General features: G+C 39.7%; 1 protein-coding gene across 3 annotated transcripts in view; it reads left to right on the top strand.

Annotated features, from left to right (window-relative positions):
- Window positions 1–20,863, top strand: part of SV2C (synaptic vesicle glycoprotein 2C) — a 144,049-nt gene that overhangs the window by 105,510 nt on the left and 17,676 nt on the right. For all 3 annotated transcript variants that reach the window (XM_065406576.1, XM_065406577.1, XM_065406575.1), the window contains 5 exons: window positions 9,960–10,093; window positions 10,242–10,331; window positions 14,933–15,043; window positions 16,588–16,676; window positions 18,247–18,411. In XM_065406576.1, coding sequence (XP_065262648.1) covers window positions 9,960–10,093; window positions 10,242–10,331; window positions 14,933–15,043; window positions 16,588–16,676; window positions 18,247–18,411 — 589 coding nt within the window. The remainder of the gene's footprint in view (window positions 1–9,959; window positions 10,094–10,241; window positions 10,332–14,932; window positions 15,044–16,587; window positions 16,677–18,246; window positions 18,412–20,863) is intronic.

Below are 20,863 nucleotides of genomic sequence, written 5' to 3'. Positions count from 1 at the left end.
TGTCCAGAGCTGTGAATGGGTGTCATGCATTAAATGTAGCACTGTTAAATATTGGTTCACTAAACTTAATAGCTGGGAAGCGTCTTATTGCCTAGGATTTTCCAGAATTAAATAGGAGGCACTGCACTGGGAAAACATTAGGCATGAGTGTCCACTGTTTTACACCAGTTTTCATGCCAGTGTAACTCAGTTTACTTCAGTGGAACTACTGGTAGAATTAGACTACTGAACATAAGTAAGGATGGCTGAATTTGTCTGAAAATGAGGAGGTGGAGTGGGGATTGTGTAATCCTAGCTGCATATGTTATTGTGACAAATTCTAGTGACAACATCAGCTGTGGCTTTGATTGTGTTGATCTGGAAGATTTGTATAAGTCTTCGTTTTTACTAATTGAAACTGCACTGGGTAACAGAGAGAAATCTTTTTACTGTGGCTGTCATAGAAGTTTCATAGGAATTTGTCTGGAGGACTGTAACACTGATTATATGTCTGAGAGTAAAACAGCATACACTCGCTTTGGAAGCTTGCAGATTGGATTGCTGTCAGAGAAACACAAGCAATAACCTGTTTCTTGAAAATGAGATGACTTGACTTTGAGTATGATCCTCTATTAAATAAATACAAAGGTAAAAATCAGTCATACAAGATGTTGACTTTGGAGGTTTATAACATGAGCTGATTTTGTTTGTACTGTAACTGTATTTCATTGAGATTTGGCTTTATTTGATTTATAACATCCTTTTCAAAGTATCCATTTTGATGTGGTTCCCTGCTCTATTAATATGGTATTTGATTGACATTGGAAACAGAACTTTATAATCTGTTTTGTGCACACCTGAAATGTGAGGTGAGCAGCTGTTATAGTTGTCAGGTTGGGACTGACGTTTATTGGATCAGAGTCTCTAAGCTGAGATGCATATGTAGAATAAAGGTGTATATATAAATGATTCTCATTTCCAAAAATAAGGAGTGGCAAGTGCACAACAATTTCAGTTTTGTGGCATCTGACTTTAAACAAAGATGGTGGTTAAAAAACAAACACCAAACAAACATTGTTACTTAGCCCAGACTGGCGCTTGATCTACAACAAGTGATTGTTGAATTGACTGAAAATCGATCTGAGGATCATTTGCACAGGAACGTACTCTGTGCAATATGAGATGTAATGTTTTTCAATAAGTGATGACAAATTGAGACTAAGAGAAGAACAAGTTCAAACCAAATCAGGGAAACCAGATAAATAGATTATATGCCAAGGTGTCAGGGGGTGCCTGCGTGCCCCAGGCCAGCAATACCACCTCGTAGCAAGTGTCCAGGACCACTTTGCCTAGCGGCTGCAGTTCACAACAGTGGTGCACAATGGTGAGAGTCAGGAGCCATTCTGCCTACCAGCTACAGTCCACAGTAGCATTGCCCAAGGGTTAGGATCAAGGGCTGTTCTGCCTGGCAGACACAATCCCTGGGGGTGGGAGGTAAGGGAACCTGGCTCCACCCTACTCCACTGGGTTCCAACCAGTAGGCCATATATGTGGCCTCGGGTTTTTTACCCTTACTCATGCTCCCTGGCTCACTTCCTACTGCTGTTTCTTGTACCTCTGCGGTGTCATGGCTCTGTCTTGGGATCCCTCTTGGCTTTCTCCCAAGTTCGTCTCAGGAGCCCCTTCCCCTGGTGACATCGAGTCGTTGCCCTCAGCTCCTGTGATCAATGGGCTTCCAGCAGCTTAGCTAGGAGGCTAGTCCAGGCGACTTGGAGTCCTGGAAGCTTCCCGGCAGGAGGCTGCTGCCCCCAACTGCACTCCTCCTTGGTCAGCCCAGGCTGAGCTGAGCTGAGCTCCTCTATTTTGAATGCTCCCACCACTTGGAGCATGCCTAGTAGAGACAAGGGAGCATGGCTTCCTGCATCCAGAGCAGGTCCTTAACCCTCACCTCACCAGTGCAGGGTTGATATACCCTGTCACACAGGGGACCAGGCATCACAAGAGGGTTTTCTGTGAGGTAGGTCACATTATTTGAGATAAGAGAGGATGAATGCCCTTGAAAGTGTATCTTTGGAGTACCATTCACCTCAGCAAATATACAAATAGAGGAGAGAGTGTCCGAAGATATTGAATTCAGGTGTAAGATTAGGAGAATGAACATTGAAAATGGCCCAGTTGGTGAGATCACTTCCACAAGGATTATTTTTGCCCAGGGCCGGCTCCAGGCACCAGCTTGCCAAGCAGGTGCTTGGGGCGGCCACTCCAGAGAGGGCCGGCACGTCCAGCTATTCGGCAGCAATTGAATTGCCGCCGCAGATCGCGGCTTTTTTTTTTTTTTTTTTTGCGCCGCTTGGGGCAGCAAAAACCCTGGAGCCGGCCCTGTTTTTGCCCTATCACTGGAATAATGTAAAGTGTTACGGTGGAGTTTATAAATGAACCTTAAAGAATACTGATTTTTTTTAGAGGTGTGGAATTGTGTAGAATAGGGTGCTTTGGATGGCTGAAAAGGGAGGATGCCAAGAATATTCGTTTTTGTAAATATGGATGTAATTTCTCCACATAAAAATATATCCAAAAATATGTTACTGTCCACTAAAATTGGATTTTGCTACACAATTGACTTACGGTAATAACATTTTGCTGGTATATACAGCACCAACTTCCGTTACCTTTGCTTGAGGATATGTCTACACTGTAGAGACTATACTGGTATTGCTACGTCAACATAGTTATGCTGCTGGCATAAACCCATAGAATAAATGCAGCCTACACTGACAAAGGGAGTTTTTCCACTAGTGTAGAAACACCACATCCCCATACAACAGTAGCTACATCGACGGAGGCACTCTGCTGTTGACATAGCTGCATATACACTGGGGGCGAGATCAGCACATAGCTGCATCAGTCAGAGGTGTGGATTTTTCACACCCCTCACCAACATAGCTATGTCGACCTAACATAAATGTAGACCAGACCTTCTGTTTCTGCTTTAAATGAGTCGCTCCTTCCCTACCTATCAACATAGTGTATCACACCCCATAACAAGCTCTTTTTACTAGATATGTTTGTAATTACCTCCCTTGCCACCTCTCCTTCTTTACATCCTCCCTCTCCCAAAAAAAGAAAAAATAGGCCAATCAAATATAAAACTTTAGATGTTGTAGCCCGGGCCATTTGGAGATCCGCTGAACCAAAAAAAAAAAGGGGGTGGGGGTTAAACAGTCAGCGAAAAGTACATTTTAAATAATACTAAAGTCCCCTTTCTGCTTTTTTCCCAAACTTCCAATCAGAATACTACCCTAGGATGAAATGAGGAACATGATATTTCAGGGGGATTGGTTTGTTTTACGGGAAGTTTTCGAGGGGAAGGTTAAAAATTGGGCTTATAAAGTGAGGCAAGCTTCAACCTTAATTATGAAGGAGCCATTGCTACTCAAGAATATAACACAGGATACGAAGACAGCAACAGACATTGCCACTATTTCTAGCTCATCTTGACTGTATATTAGGAAGCAGTTTATGTTGTTAGGAAAGTAAGTTACAGCCTCCAGTTTGTTTGTATAAAAAAATTAATGTATCAAATCAAAGTACATCTTTACTTGCTCAAATTAATTGATTCACCAGCATTGGCACTTGTTCCTCAGTCAATCAGCCTGAAATACAATAAATCCTTTTTTTTTTTTTTAATAAAAAACAATTTTCTGCAGAATTTTATGTAAAAATCTGTTGTTTTTTTAAGCATCTCAGCTTTTTCAAAGCCAGCAAGGGCTCAAGAAACTTTCCATGCCTAGATGTCTGTCTCTCTCAGGCACTGAATGTAATAAACAACGCTTGAAGGGTTATTGGTCACTTTGTTTTCTTTCTCATTTCTTCTTGAGAAAGAGGCAGCAGCACTAAATGATCCTGTGACGTAATCTTATGCAGTTTGTGAATTACAAAACCTAGTCAAAAGGCCAGAAAAACAGGTTCAGAAGCCTGCAAATCCTGTTGTTAACATATTGTACTTTATAATATCAAAATGGTACACTGTATATTTATTTATTTTGCTTCCAGAAGGTGCTAGGCACTTAACAGATGGGTGCCAGCACCAAAGAATTTACAGTCTAAGGTGCTGATCTTGCAATTTACAATACATAGAGTATCAAGATAGAGACGGATGCTATTTCTAGCTCTGCTTGATTGTTCATATATTAGGAAGCAGTTTATTATAGCAGTGTCTATCTTGGTATTCCATGCATTGTAAATTGCAGGATGAGGACCCTAGTTTGTAAGCTCTTTGTCACAGGCACCAACTATTAATTGCCTAACACATTATGGAATTAAAATAAATAAATCAGTTTCACACAGTGGGATAATTTTTACTGGTTTTTATTAAATCAGTGTTGATATTATTTGTGTATACACTAAATTGCAGGATCAGAGACTATATGGGCATCATATAGACAAAATAAAGATAAATGAGCGGGGGGTGGGAAGGAGTAACTCCTGCCATAGAATGTATATTATCTATAGACTAGTCTTACGCCAGGCCCTGTGAATACCATGAGTTACTGATCTATTGCACTATGTCCTGATGTATTAAAAAATGTGCCAAAGAAATAACTCATTTTTCCCAAGGAAACATGAGTCAGGGCTATAATGGCAGTAACAAGTCTGTCCTCTTCAAATAGTGCTTTGGTGTGTTACTGGCTTTACCATTCCTAGTAGCATCTTTCCTGACACAAATTGCTACTATTGATCCTTCCATCCCTGGGCAATGGTGATCCAGAAATGAGCCACCTTACCAGCTAATGTCTCTGTGGTGATGCTGTTCAAGCATCATCTGGATCTGCCATAATGTATCTCCTGTGTGCTGCCAGTGGCTGTGTAAGATATTGTGTTATTGTCACCAGTCCTTGATGTGGTCTTTCAGAGGGTCTCTATTGTCCCCTGATTGGCTTTCTTTGGTTAGCCCCTGAACGGGACAATTATTGGCCCCTGGTCTCTAATTAGGCCTAGTGGTCTCCTTCAGTCCCTTTGGACCATGTTTCTGGAGGAAGCCTGGTGCAGGGGTGTTACCCCTTCACTGTCCTCTGAGCTCTTTCCTTTTATAGCAGGCCTTGTTTCCTGTATTGATTGCAGCTGTGAGTGCCTGCCTCCATGATTGGCAGTTCTGGCAGCTGCGTAGGGATGTGGTCAGGCTGCTTGCCTGTAGGCAGGAGAGGCTCCCCTCCCCTTTCTGCCTCTGCTCAGTATGGGGTTTGTAGATCCCACTACAGTTATGTTCTCTTCCATGTCCATCAAACCTCTACAACTAGTTGTTACACAGTGTCATCTTAATGTTTAATTTTTTATTTTTTTTTAAAGAAACCACTATGTAGCCTTCTCTGTCTCAGCACTTACTTCTCCTAGAACAAGGTCCTTGGCTGCGTTCCATTAATTGTAGCACAGAAGCTACATTCCTCCATGCAAGTATCAGGGAGTAGCCGTGTTAGTCTGTATCCACAAAAACAACAAGGAGTCCGGTGGCACCTTAAAGACTAACAGATTTATTTGGGCAGAAGTGAGGTTTTTTACCCACGAAAGCTTATGCCCAAATAAATCTGTTAGTCTTTAAGGTGCCACTGGACTCCTTGTTATTCCTCCATGCAGTTAATAACTCATTCTTTTGACTGCTGGTGATTCCTCCTCCTTTATTATGTGTGGTCCACCCTAGGGACCACTCCATCTTCTTAGTCCACTTCCATAATGATACAGACATCTCTTGTTCCTTCTTGTGGTTCCTCTCCCACCTGTCAAACTGTCTTTTCCCTCACCTGCTTTGACTAAGCAAATTGTGGCTTTGATTTAAGTTCTTTCAGCTCAATGTCTCTTAAACAGAAGTGCTGCTATTGGGTATAAGGAGCATCCTTCATCCCTCTCTCTCTTTGTCTTGAACAATTCATTGCCTCCACTGGACCAAATTATATTTTATTGCACCATTGCAAATGTGTCTGTCAGTGTGATTGTATAGGTGTAACAATTTGGGGAATCTGTCTATACACAGCTTATGAATTGTGTTTGATATCGTATGTACATCTGTGTCAGAGGGCAAACACCATTTTGAATGTGGGGATTCTCTGCCTTCTCTGTTGTCTTTTCACCTCAACCTTGGACTGAAATTCCAGGGGGTGGTGGCACAGAGCTAACAATGCAGGTTAAAAACTGGATGGTCCTCTATTCCCATGGAAGTCCCCTTGGACAAAGAGTTGGCTACCACCCAGAACCAGTCTGCCTAGATGGTCTGGTGACTAAGCAGTGGTTCAGCTGGTGGGTGACTTTGATCACTTGATGAGGCTGATCATGGGGTCACCTGACATAGAGGACTGGGGGTTTTAAAAGAAAGGGTCTCTCAGAAAGAGAAAGAGAGCAGAATGAAGCTGGCTGGAGGGGGGTTAGGGGAGAGAAGAGAGAGACACGCACACTCAATGATTTGGAGGAGAAGCCATATGCAAGAGGGAGGTCTTGAACACCCTAGATGACTCTGACCTAAGAACGTTCAAGTATGATGAGGAAACTGAGGCAGGAAAATGTATACAGATGTTTTATTGTTTTGTCTAGCTCTGTATATTGCTTGTGCTGTCTAAGGTAAAGAGTGATTGTGTTAGAAACCTTTACAAAGCCTGGGTGTTATGTCCTTCAACTGTGATACATCCCTAAAGAGGTGAACTGTAAACCAGAGTGCCCATGAGGCTGGAATGCTGGAAAAGGGTGTTCTTAATCTACTGAGGAGTCTGGGGGGATCAACACTGGTCCCAGGGGCCAAGGCAGTTGGACCGCGAGGTCCCTCTTACATAACGGGGTAACAGCCAGAGAGCCTGTGCTCAGGAAGTGTGACAGAGAGGACAAAGAAAAAGAAAGTGCTGCAGCTGATTCAGACCAAAGGAAGCTTAAGAATGTATTGGTCTGGCATAGTGGGACCCAAACACAACAGTCTACGGGTGCTTTATTGGGGCTGTAACAACACAGAGAATAATTTGGTTTATAGTCCATAATTTGATGTAATTCTTGAATTTAAATTCTCGTTGCTTACACATGTCCTTTGTCTATAAATCTGCTGTGAACATCTCTGTAACATTGCCAAGGTACATTACTGTCTCGAGTCCATCTCTGCTGAAAATCCTCATCCAAGCCATCAGCTTCTTTCACCTTGTTAGTCCATTCTCTATAGGCTCTAATGTTTCCAACCTGTGCAGAATACTGCTGCCCGTCTTCTCACATGTTACCATACCTAGAACTGCAATGCATTCATTTACTCCTCAAACAATTCTCCTCGTTCCACACCCACTTCAAGATCCAGATCCTCAACTGACGTAAATCAACATAACTTAATTGACTTCAATGGAGCTACTTTGATTTATGGCCCCCATTTTGTCCCTTCACACAATCTCACTATTGTTGGTGCAAGAACTTTCTCTTTTGCAGCAGCTGTCACCTGTAGCAGCTTTACTGTAACTCAGGGGTAGGCAACCTATGGCACACGTGCCGAAGGCAGCACGCGAGCTGATTTTCAGTGGCACTCACACTGCCCCGGTCCTGGCCACCGGTCCGGGGGGCTCTGCATTTTAATTTAATTTTAAATGAAGCTTCTTAAACATTTTAAAAACCTTATTTACTTTACATACAACAATAATTTAGTTATATATTAAAGACTTATAGAAAGAGACCTTCTAAAAACGTTGAAATGTATTACTGGCATGCGAAACCTTAAATTAGAGTGAATAAATGAAGACTCGGCACACCACTTCTGAAAGGTTGCCGACCCCTGCTGTAACTCTTTGCTTCATTAATTCAATCTCCTTTTAACTCTTATTTGAAAACATCTTTTTTCTCTCTTACCTCAATTTCTTTCTCCTTCTGCTATTATTTACACTTTAACTGTATTATTTCTCTCTCCCTTGTTATTTAATTCAGATTCTGTTATTTAACTCTGTAAAGTGCTTTCAGGTAAAGTTTTTATGAAAGCTACTCTACAAAACAAAGCTGTATTTTGTTGTATTATGGCAAATGAAAAACAAATCATATTCTGACACACTCTGTGGAACAAAAATAGCCTACAAAGAAAAAGCTTAATAATGTCAAACATGTTTGTGTCATTATGTAAAAGGGAGAATTACAGTGTTTTCATTGAGCATCAGGGGACATGTTACCAGTTTCAATCATGCTTCTGTAATCGTGCTGTACAAGAATGATGCAAAGGAAATCTTCAGCAGAATATATGTGTATCTATTACACAGAGAATATACAGTATGATGCGTATCCACATATCTGTATCTTTTTATCTTGCATTTTCAGAGTTTTGACTGTTCCTTAAATGATCAAGGCTTGACTAATAAACTTTTTGCGAAAGGGAAGCCCTTCTTTCCCTTCGTCTTCTTCGTAGTATTTTAGCTAGGGAAACTTATTCTTAATAACTCAACTCAGTGATATTTCTGTTAGGATTCCTTCACAAGATCTATTCTTTGGAGGAAGGAGACAATTATTTTCGTTTTTTTCTTCTCACCCCTCCTGTTTTGCCTCAAATCTAGCCCTAACTGGTTCAGTATTAAGCCCTAACTGGTTCAGTATTAAGGATTTGAATCTCAGATGAGAGTTTACACACTGAACGTCTTAGTACTTCCAACTGAAGGCATTTGATGTTTATGATAATAGATTTTAGATGGCTCTTTGTACAGTGTTCTGGGACTAGATGTGAAGAGAGTTATGCCCTGTAATTGTCTATGCATTGCACATTGCCTTGTATTGCATTCTGGGACTCTGTTCCCATATTGAGTTTATTGACATTAGCATCTTCCTTTTGTAGAAAAAAATAAATAAAAAACAGACTTTGGAATCTTAAATCAAAATAACTGTTATTCTTCTATCTTTCAGTTCTATAAAAATTAGTGGGGTGAAAACCACCACCAAAAAAAATTCCTTAGCTGTTCACCCAAACCTAAAAAGGAATTCACTTTGGCCATATTCACTTTTATAAATGAGAGGTAACGCAATTTCAGGAACCGAAAAATTAATTAACTCAATTAAAAACAAAATTCCAGTGCTTTACCAGAAAAATAAAAACATGCCTGCTTAGTTTAAAGCAGATAACTGAGCAAATAATTCACAATGAAAAGTTTACTCTGATTTTAACTTCTTTTTACATATTGCTATTGACTCAAATTTATTTGTTATATGAATATACTTGTCACGGTTTTTTTGCAATTTTTTATGCTGTTTGGATTGATTACTAATAGTTTGTGAGAATTCAACACTTGTTATCCAAAAGTCCCGTGGCATCATTACTGTTCCCTAATGGGATAGATGTAAATCCTATCAGTAATCAATAGGAAAGTCTGAAGAAGCCACTTGGGCTTTGACTCTCTCAGGGAGTGGTAGTAATATAGCCAGATGAAGTAGATAAGCAGGATGATGGAATTTTATAAAATCCTTTCAAGCTCACACAGGCCCAGTCAGAGGCATCATTCCTAGAAAAAATAGACTATTGTAAAACATATTGGGTGGGTGTAGCATTTAAATTTAATTTCCCTGTAACATTCACACAAAGCCATTGCATGTGTATCTGTGAGGTCCTATTTGCGAAGGTTGCAGTGATGTCCTTCTTTGGTTCATTTCGTTATCTCTGGATGAGGTTTCTGGCAGGGGGTTGGGAAACTTTCTCCCCCTGCTGTGCCGAGCAGCCTCCCATCCCACATAAGGTATTACCATTTCCAGTGTGAATAATCACAGAGAAAAGTTTAAAATTCATCCTGTGAGCATTTGTGTAAGTAAAGCTTGATCCCTTGAATGTCTGTGGAACAAGAATAGAATAAATGCTGGGGATAATTTCCTTTCCTCCCTCTCAAAATAAATATTTGCTGGGCCAAATTTGGGTATAGATTTACATCCAACTATTTAAAAGTCGCCAGACGTCAACGTGTGAAATGCTCCTTGTTTCTTTTCATGTTTGTTTTTCTCTCCCATAGGGTGGAGTTTTAGTATGGGGTCTGCCTACCAGTTTCACAGCTGGAGAGTATTTGTAGTCGTCTGTGCACTGCCCTGTGTCTCCTCAGTAGTAGCACTCACTTTCATGCCAGAAAGTCCAAGGTTTCTGCTGGAGGTAAAACTTTCAACGTGTTCTTTATAATTCCCTGTTCCTGTTTTTTATGTCTGGAGCATTCATCCCCATAGTATCACAGTACCAGCTAGTAATATTGTTTAAGTAGTATTAACATAAATCTTTTCCGTAATTTGGTCAAATTTTATAGGTTGGAAAACACGATGAAGCTTGGATGATTCTCAAGCAAATTCATGACACTAACATGCGAGCTCGTGGGCAGCCTGAAAAAGTCTTCACAGTGAGTATTAATCACCAAGCTGATCTCTTAGAGCAGCATCCGTTCTCCTGTCAACCAGGTTCTGAATGGTTTAGCAAGCAGTAACTGTACTCTACATACCTGTGGTACATCCGACTCAGAGTAAGGAAGTTATTCTACAGCCCTGCCATATAAACTAAATGGCTACAGTTTTAAAATCTACCCAAGGGATTTAGATATCCAGTTTCCTTTAACATTAATAGGTATTAGGTGTCCAAATATCTTAGCTGGCTTTGGAAACCTCAGCTGGCATATTGCAGAGCATGTGAATCAGTGATGTAACAATAAGTTCCATTGTATTGATATAACCAATATTCTCCAGTTTTAGTGTTTCCTTAAGAAAGCTCCTGCAAAGCCTACCTCTGCATTAACATGGATAATAGTAAACACATACAGCAGGATAAAGTCACTGGACCTCTAACAGCTCCTTTTTATGCACTGAAACCTTTTCAAATGAATTTCAGTTTTTACCCAGCTAAAAGAATAAAGTATTCTGCACTTTTGTAGAATGTCTTTTATATCAAGATCTCAAAACATTTAAAAATAATTTTCTGATACCCTCCTGGGAAGTCGACTATTTATTATTGTTGCCTCTTTGGCCTGAGTTATTACCAATATTCAGGACCTTGCAGATTTGTTTCCTTTCGGAGGAGAAATGGATTATATGAGACAAGTATTTCTTTGGTGCAATCCTGTTTATTTACAAAGAATGTACGCAAAGTCTTGTTTCTCTGAACACGGCAGAAACAAACCACAATAGTCAGTTTCCTTGCTCAGAAATCCAAGTCTGCCTCTCCAGCCAGTTCTGTGCCCCAAGGCACTCTGTCTCTCTGCTCCCTCTCAGACTAATGCTCACAACTGTTCTTCTTGCTTTCTGCTGGCTTTCTTGTTGCTTTCACACACATACATCTTGCCAAAAATAATCCCCTACTCCCTGCATTTGCAATCAGTCCCAGGAGAACCCCTCAGACTTCATGATGTAACTCTGCTCAGACTTTGCCAGGTAGCCAGTTGTTTTGGATGGTAGTGTCTGTCATCTCCAGCTGTCTTCATATAGGAGCTTAGTTGCTCCTTCAGTTTAGTCTAAAAGAAGGGTGCTTAGCACACCCATCAGCTTTAACCAGGTTGTGACTGCCTTTGGATCAAAGATCCACTTGATGGCAGCCATTACAACCTTCCAGCATAATGTTGTTATTATTACACCTACTAATACCTTGTGTCATTTGTAGGTAAAGCAAATTGCCTAAGTCTACACAGTGAGTTAGCAGTGGAGCTGCGAAAGAACCTGGGCTTAGTTACTCCTGCTCCACTGATCTAACTGCTAGAGAACAGTACCTCCTTCTACATCAGTGGTTCCCAAACTGGGGTGAACCCCTGGGGGTTCGCGAAATGTTACAGGGGGTTCTCGGGAAAAAATTCCCTAATGGCAGACAGAATTGTCCCTAGGGACTCTGGGCAGCATGGGGGCAGCAGCCTAGAGCCCCTGGACTTCCAAGATCTAACCAGATCAAAGCAAGCATATCTATCACACTGAGGAGATTTAAACTACAAGACTCCTTATAAGAAATGGAAAGGGAGGTGGATATTTTTTGCAGTTTTTAAAATTAAATAGGCAGCTAGTATTGTTTTTAAAATTATTATGAAGAACAAGTTTAAGCTTTCTTGTAACGTCCATTGTTTGCCTGGACTGCCCGAGACCTGAATGCTTGTGTACGAGGAACTCTTTGAGATGGCTTCTTAAATACCTTCATGCTGTTTCACATCTGATACTCCTGGATGAAACATAGGAGCCTTGTGTTATAACTGGCTTATTCAAAGAGATACAAGCTATGAAAGTGAGATCTTGGAAGAATGTTACTGTTTTCATAATGTAATAAAAATACTGTAATGATAAATAATTAATAATAAATAGTGTGTAATAAGCATGTCATAAAAACAAATTTATACTCCCAAGATCACTGCTTTTATAATTTATGCTCAGGTAAAGGAGAAAATCCCTGGAAATATTCATTTTTAGAAGGGGGTTCACAAGACTTGACATTTTAGTGAAAGGGGTTCACAGGTTGTTAAAGTTTGGGAACCACTGTTAATAACATTAATTATTGAAATAAAACACTGGAAAAATGATTAAAACTAAACTCAGTGTGTTGTTTTTAAATGTTGTAAATAGTTTGTCAACTTTTAATATGATTAAACCTCCACTTTCCCATTGCATGGATAAGAGGCAAAACACCAGGGGGTTGGGATTTTTCAGTGCTGCTGCTGTTAGTGATGGGAAAACTTGACTCCTAATACCAAAGTATTAAAGGATTAGAAACATTGGATTGTACATCAAGGTTATGCATTGAAGTGGTCCCTAATGTAGGCTTGTGTTTTCCTAATACAATATTAACCTAATAGAATGCTAACACTATTAGAATGTTAGTTTATCACAGTTTCCTCATTGGACTGTGTTAGCATCTTATCCTATTAGGCACACATGCAAAGAATTTTTGTGTAATTTGCTTTTTTGTCTTTAATTTTTTCAATTTAAATTAGACCTGGCTATTGTGAATTGTTATCCAACTATTTACTCAGCTGGTATTCTTAAACTTCATAGCTTCATCCAGTCTCACTGTATGCCTTGATATATTTGTCATCTTTTATTTTACCTCTGTGTTACTGGTTATATCAAAAAGATACAGATCCTTTGGTAGTTAACATGTTTTCTGATCCTGCAGCAGATGTAATTTCTATTAAATTCAGGTGATTTTCCTTTTTCTTTTGATACGTTTTCCTAACTATATGATGTCATATTGTCCAGAAGCCACTTGTCATCTGCTAGTAATATTGACACTTGTTTCCAGTATGATTAGGGCTTCACCTTTAGATATGGTTATCAGAACCAAAATGAAAAGGAGACAAATTGAACTGGGGTGGGGAATACACTTAGGCTATGTCTACACTAGGAGCTGGATAGGGTAGCCACTCATACATTCCCAGAATAGCAGACATGCTGGTACTTCCAGGAATAACATGGCTCTGCCCCTGCCGGTGTGACCCTGCCAGTGTAAGCTCACACCAGCAGGGGCAGAACGGCGTGACTCTTCAGAATGGTGTCCCTTGTCTAATACTGGACAAAACCACATCCGTTTTTTAAATCTGAGTACAGCCACTCAAAAAGAGGACTGTCTGGTTTAAAACCAAACAAATGGCCTGTCTAGAGCTGAGTTATGGTTACTCTTCTTGTGTACACATACTCGTGCTAGCTAGCAGAGGTAGAAATAGCAGTGTAGCCATGGTAACATGAATAGCAGCAGCAGAGGCTTGGCTTGGCCATGCTGAGTAAGTACGCACCAGTTTCAGGTGGGTGTGTATTCAACATGGCTAAGTCTGGCTGAGCTGGCCAAGACAACTCCACCTTTTGCCACATTGTGCTCTCCAGACAGGCAGTTAAAATCACAGCTTTAAACAGCCCAACACTGGTACAAGTTTGCCAGGTCTCAGAGTAGCTGATAAGGCCATGTACTGTGTCTGTGTTTCTCTGGTGGCAAGGTTGCAAGTGAGAGTCAGCACCAGACACACAAGCTGCATTTTCTATCTTTGCTATTGTTTTACTTCCCTTTTGTGCGGGTGTCTGGTTTTGTCTTAAAGAAAACAGGACTGGACTTCAACGACAGCTTCAGCCCATTTCAACTAACTTTCTCTTTTCCTAAAAAGGACATTTAATAAACATTTTAAAACCATCTAAAGATGGTGAAGCAGCGGGGGAGAGAGGGGGGGGAATCCCTATAAAAACTCCCCACAGCTAAAGGGAAAAGGAGTAAGGGATATTGTTAAAATCAAAGCTGTACCTAATACTTTATATTTCAAAAGCTTTAACTATTTTCCTTCTTTTTTGGTATCTCTAATAAATGATTTAAAAAACTTTTAATGGTGTTTGTCACAGTGAAAGTAACTCAGCAATAACTGAATACATAACCCTGGACCACACTCATCTCTTTAATGCTATAATAGTGAAGAAGGGTTTCATTAACATTTTATCCCTGATGGGCCCAAGACATGCCCTTCTCAGCACAAAAGTGTTATCATGCATTTTGTTTGTTGATTAGCCACATATTCCTCCCCATTGTTTCCCCCCAAATATGTACCTTAGATATATTTCAAATAGGACAGCATGGCATACATGGCAAATTATCTCATACTTCATTCAGTTTGTAAGAAATTGGGTATTTCTGCTTGTTATGCTCTTACCCACAATACCACATTAACGCCCACATTTTTGGCAACTCTCTGTTAAAGCAGCTGCAAAGTTGAACTATTTTGTTTGCACAGAAACTAGTGTTTGAATATGCAGAAACACAGGTCCAAGAGCAAAAGTGTGTGCAATAGCACACCTAATTTGGGCATGTAAATTATATTGCATTTGCAAATAGGATATTTGTAGTTGTAAATTTCCAGTTAAGACTTAACACTTCTATCTTTTTGAAAATCTGCCCTAACTGTCTGCCCATCTTTAACTTATGGAGCATATTTAAACTTTCAAGTCCCCTTTAATTGCATTTTAACAGTTCAAGAAAATGCTTCTCTGTTTCCATTTACAGGTTAACAGAATAAAAACTCCCAAACAGATAGATGAGCTCATAGAAATTCAGAGCGACACAGGAACCTGGTACAGAAGGTGTTTTGTTAGAATCCGCACAGAGCTATATGGGGTAAGTAATAAAATCCAAGTTGTAGTTCATGTATATGGTAACAAGAGAGCCATCATTAGTGCCCAGAAATGGGAGTGATTGGATGACCTGATGTGGACAGCTGGTGTGCTGTACACTGAATATGACACCTGGCTTCAGAAACAATCACAAGATTTCAGTTTCACAGGCCAGTGGGAGAGAATTGAGCATCATAGAGATGATGGGTCCATTCTTCAGAAGGAAAAGGGCAGGCCAGACCCTTATGAGTCATTCTTAACAATAATATGGGACTATGTCTCAAGCACTGTTTAATATATACTGGAAAAACAAGTGTGATATGGGGTATGGGGGAACATATGATGATGAAAAGGTTCTATCAGTATGAGGTTTGGGATGGCCACGTTATTTACAGTTAGTGAAGCCATGAATAAGTTATGCAGGTCATCCAAAATGAATACCAATAAAATCTTTATAAGACACTATACAGTCATGTATTCAGCATATGCCCAGTATTTTACCAGAAACCTTAGAACTGTTTTATAACGTTTCATAAAAGTTTACTGGGCCTGTTTTCCATATCCTCACATCATTTACTTTGAATCCTACAGTACAGACCTTGAAAAGAGAGAAAAATTATCACTAACTAATTTAGAAGCCACTCAAAATTATCTAAAATAGCTTTTCCACATGTAATAATGTCACAATGATATCTTGAAAATATGTATGCTACAGCTGGTCAAAAAAAAATTAATCAAAACTGTTTTTTCATGGAAAATTGGGTTTTTGACTAAATTATTTGCAAAAAAAAAAAAAAAAAAAAAAAAAGCAGCCAAAATCTGAAATATTTTGGCTGAAAACAGAAATATTTCAATTTAGATATGCTACTGCAGTGCCTCATGGGAGTTGTAGTTAAGTTGCCTCATGTCCCCATTCTCTATGGGTGAAGCGCCCTGATCGGACATCTCCCATGATATACCATTGCCAGGAGACTCCTATGATGTACTGCCTTGCCTCTCCAGGAAGGGAGACAGTGGTGTATCGTGGGAGATGTCGTGGAAAACCCCATTTTCCAACCAGCTCTGCTGTAAACCTTCTGAGATGAGGGCAGTCTCAGCTCCTTCCCATTTGTGTAAAGCACCAAGTTCTAGATGTGATGGGTCATGACATATCAGACCTTAAAAGTGTCAGTATTTCAGGGTGGAATATTGCCTGTCATTCACTCAGAACAGTATAATTTTGGCGGGAAAGATGGAAATATTTCTGACCGTTTTGTTTTTAAACAGTGATTGTTTGAAGCTATATAGGGATTAAGAATGTTAGAAGTAACCACAGTGGATCCAGTGCAGGGGAAGCCATCAAAGGTGCATGATAAATGGAGTTTGGCAATACCCAAACCTGCTTTTACCTACACCAGCATGCAGGTCTGGCCTGAGAATCAAAGAGCTGTAATGTGATGCCCCTTGCTTGCTGCTGCACTGATGAAGCAGAGAACAGAATCCAGGCCTCTATAACTTAATTGTCTAAAACACTGTTTATTTTTAAATGTATTTTCTCATATTTTACAGATTTGGTTAACATTTATGAGATGTTTCAACTATCCAGTCAAGGACAATACAATCAAACTTACAGTTGTATGGTTCACGCTGTCTTTTGGGTATGATTGACTTGGATTCTTGATGAATTTTCCATGGTTGGCCTGTAAAACTTGAAATACAGATGAATTTTAATGCTGCCGGTCATGCGGAATGCAAATCTGCTTTGTCATTGTGATTTTCTTTTCTTATTGACAATACTTACTCAATTATCTTTTAAATAAAACATCATATTTTGGGGTTACTCCATTTTTGGTTTCCCAGCTGGCACCTTAAAGGGTTCTGACTTTCAGGACTCTTCAAGGTGTTTAGTTGTGTGACCAAAAACTGAGGAACTCCAGATCACTTGTCACTTCTGAATATATAGGCCCAGCGCACTATCCTCTTGAATAAAAAGAGATTTCCCATGAGAAAAAAAGGTATTAAGGGTCAGAGTTTGTAAGCACTTGGAAGATGTAAAGCATTATATAAATCCTCAATAATATTATTATTATGGCTTATTATTCCATGCACATGTTTCATTGGTGAACAGATGCTACAGTAATTCACTTATTTGCTTCCTTATTAACCTAATGACTGTCGTTCTACATAGATTTAAATTGAACTGTCAGAAAATAAACTTTTCTTGTATTTTTTAATCATAATTAATGATTGTTGTGCTAAATTTATCCTCATTGAAGTACACTGAGGAACTGAAGGAGAGTAAAACTCATTTTTAGTTCCTCAGCTTTCCTCCACCTTCATAAAGTGCTCTATGCCACCTCTATTTCAGGAACAGCATCTCCTTATCTCTTTTGCAACTTCCCACCATACAAAGTGCCCCAACCCGCACTCCACTCTGACCCACTCCAGCTTCCAGCCAGTTGTCCCCTGATTCCAGATAACATTTTTTGAGACCTTAACACTAGAGTAAGTGATACACCAGCTTACTTTGGTTTGGGAATTTCCATAGCAATCATGTCCCTCTCAGGGCTAAGGATAATTCTCAGACCATTGTAATCATTATGCAGTGTAAATTTGCTGGGGCCCAATCCCTAACTAAAGAGTTTAAACTTCACAGTGACATTCACTGTAGTGAAGAGAGCTTGGGCAAGATTCTCCAGCCACTTAAACTCTGTGTTGGGACTGCACAGCATGAGCAGCTGGCAGAACATCTGAACCGGGGGCCTCCACTCTCCCTGCATCCCACTGGTGGTGTTTCTGCTGGCCCTGCATAGTCTGGCATAGGGAACGATTACAGTGTGAATCAAATAAGGGATCTGTGACCACACAGTTCCAGTGGCCCTAACAACCTTGAAAGCACAACAGGTTAAACCAGCAACTGTAGGAGGTCTATGTTGCACCCCTGAGCTCTGATCCTGATTGGAGGATGGATTTATTCCTCCCATCTCACACAGATGAAGAGTGTGAGAGACCCCACTATTCTGACTTTATGCAAGCAAAATGCATTTCATCCTAAAGGCATTCTTATGCTTGATGCTTAAAAATCTAAAATTCAGGTAGAAGTAGAAGTGTTTCTGCAGATCTAGTTATCTGCTTTAAGTAGCTGGATGCTGTAGGTTGTCTCTCTAGTCTGTACATACTTCTGACGTTAAGGTGAGCTTTGTGACTGAACGCTTCTGCTTTTCACAGCTACTATGGGTTGTCCGTCTGGTTCCCTGATGTCATTAAACATCTGCAATCGGACGAATATGCATCCAAAGTGAAACATTTTAACGGAGAGAGAATTGTAGATTTCAACTTCAACTTCACATTGGAAAATCAGATTCACATGAATGGATCATACATCAATGACAGGTCTAGAAAGATTTTGGTTAAGAAAATATCATTAATTTCACTAACATTTTAAGTTTCTGTCTAAGGGCTTGTCTATATGGTAAAATGGTAGAGGGACATGATTTGTAAAGCATTCTGATTCTCACTGCCCCCTTTTAGAGTGCTTTCTGAGCTCTCACTGCCCCTTTTTAGAGTACTTTGCTGCACTGTGTAGACGAGCTCTTAATACGCTAATGTTTTTCAATGTTGACTGTTAATAGGTTGGTTGGGTTGGGTTTGTTTACATTTAATTTTTGGAAGAGTCATTTTGTTCTTATCTCCTTGGTGCTTGATCCTGCACTCTAGTGGAAGTAGATGGGGACTGTACATGCATTATGGGTCCATGTAGGTGGATTCCTTTTGCTGGATTGAGGCCTTGGTTATTCTGATAAACCAGACTAGAGGATACACATTATTGGTACTTACTTTCACCAGGGGACTCAGATTTTCAGACCCAATGTGTGTCGCATGTGGGGATGCAGGAGATGTATCTCTAATGGTGGGAGAAAGGGTGGTTTTCTTTTGTTCTTTTCTACTTTTTTTCCCTTTCTTGGTACTCACTTAGGGTCTCTTCTGCCAAATGCTGAGCTTCAGAAACACTGAGCACCTTACAGGATGACATCTTAAAAGGGGGAAAATGGTTGAAAAGATAAATACCAGAGGCATTCGATAGAAAGTATGAACTGTTGTAAAAAGTAAAAATCCAGATGAGCAATGTCCTTTTATTTTTAAATTGAGTCCAGAAGTCTAAAGGCACTAGCTAGAATTTTACAGAGCACAATTCTAAATGACTTAGTTATATAAAGACATCAAAGCAACCCAATTATGTTTAATCACTCTATGGTCACAGAGTTGTTTTAAGTGTCTGGTCTCTGTCTACAATACATATGTATATAATATAAACTATATTAAGGTTCTAAGCTTTGTGGTACTAAATAGTTGTTATTTATATAATAAAATTACATTTAAGTTTATTATATTAATGGTTTTGGCAATATAAGAAGGCTTCTTTTTTAATAAGAATTTGAATTTGGAAGCAATTAAAGTTTTGTTCAATGCAGAGCAATTGAAAATTATGACTAGCCTATTTCATTTTAAATTAGCTTCTGCCTTCCAAATTTAGTTCCATTTCAGGAGATGGATGTTGTCTAAAAAAGTGGAGCCTTTTATTATCATTCAGTAAATTTCAGTTGCCGTGCACTCTGCCAGCCCAGGTACTGCAAATAAAAATGCTTGTAAAAATACTGTGGCTCCCAAATCTGCCCTGAATCTATCAGGTATGCAAACTTTGACATTTGGGATTGGTGAACTGTTTGAGCCATTTTTTCTCAGGAGTGCAAACTTTTGCGTTTGTTCCCTCCAAAAAAAGATTCACTATTTTCACGGGGGCAGTTAGTGGAATTTTTTGTGTGTGTGTGGATTTTTTTCTCTTTGCCCCCTCTGCTCCTTTTTTCATAATCTCTCCTAGTCAGAACGTGTTTCCAACAATATTCAGCGTTCTAACTTTCTAAATCTGGGTGGATCTGAATTCAGACCATCTCAACAATCTACACCAGTTTTAAAGCAGCTGGGTTTTCTTTTTCATTTTGTTTCAAAACATGTTTCCTGTCCAAAATGCAAAAGACACATCTTGCAGTATGCAGGGGACACAATCTGGCTCTTCTGTTGATTGGTTAGTCCTGTTGTTTTTTGTTCCCTTTTAAACAATCGAGACAATTTTTTGAACAGGAAGACAAAGCATGGCGGTGTTGTGAAAAAGGATAATGGGTTGACACTGAATTCGACAGATTTTAATCCGAGTCTGTCACAGATGAGAAAAGTTACAGTTGTTAATTAATGAATAGACTGAAGGCATCATTTTCCTGTCCAATACTAGCAGCAAAGTCATTAGCCAGTAACCTATGAAAATCAAAATAGAATTTGGGTCCCCTCTTCCCACAAAAAATGTGATTCTAGCAATTTTATCTGTGAGAAAGTTTAATTCCCACCATTTTTATCTACCTCACAATGATGTTCTTCCACCCCCAACTCCTACTCCTACTTTCTACCCCAAGAAGAAAATTGCTCTTTGACCTAAAAATTAAATCAGTTGTTTAGTATAAGACATGAGAAGTTTGTGTAGTAGAAATTTTAGCTAGACTAAGATTTAGAAGGCTTTGCTGGTATAACTATACTGGCAAAGTGATCCTAGGGTGGATGCCGCTTATGCTGGCAAAACTGTTTTTGCCAGTATAGCTTATTCCAACCCTCCCTCCCCCCCCCCCCCCCCCCCCGGCCAACATCTATACTGCCAAAAGTGCAGTTTTGCTGGTATAAATGATTCTACACAAAGGGCTTTTGCCGACCCAGCTATGTTGGTCACAAATCACACCTCATCACACCCCTGACTAACATAGCTATGTTGGCAAAAAGTTTGTGTAGACGTGGCCTAAGA

Source organism: Emys orbicularis, chromosome 6 (assembly GCF_028017835.1).
Source record: "Emys orbicularis isolate rEmyOrb1 chromosome 6, rEmyOrb1.hap1, whole genome shotgun sequence".
Taxonomy (NCBI): domain Eukaryota; kingdom Metazoa; phylum Chordata; order Testudines; family Emydidae; genus Emys; species Emys orbicularis.
Note: the sequence above shows the minus strand (reverse complement) of the source record. Positions and strands in the feature narration are given on the sequence as shown.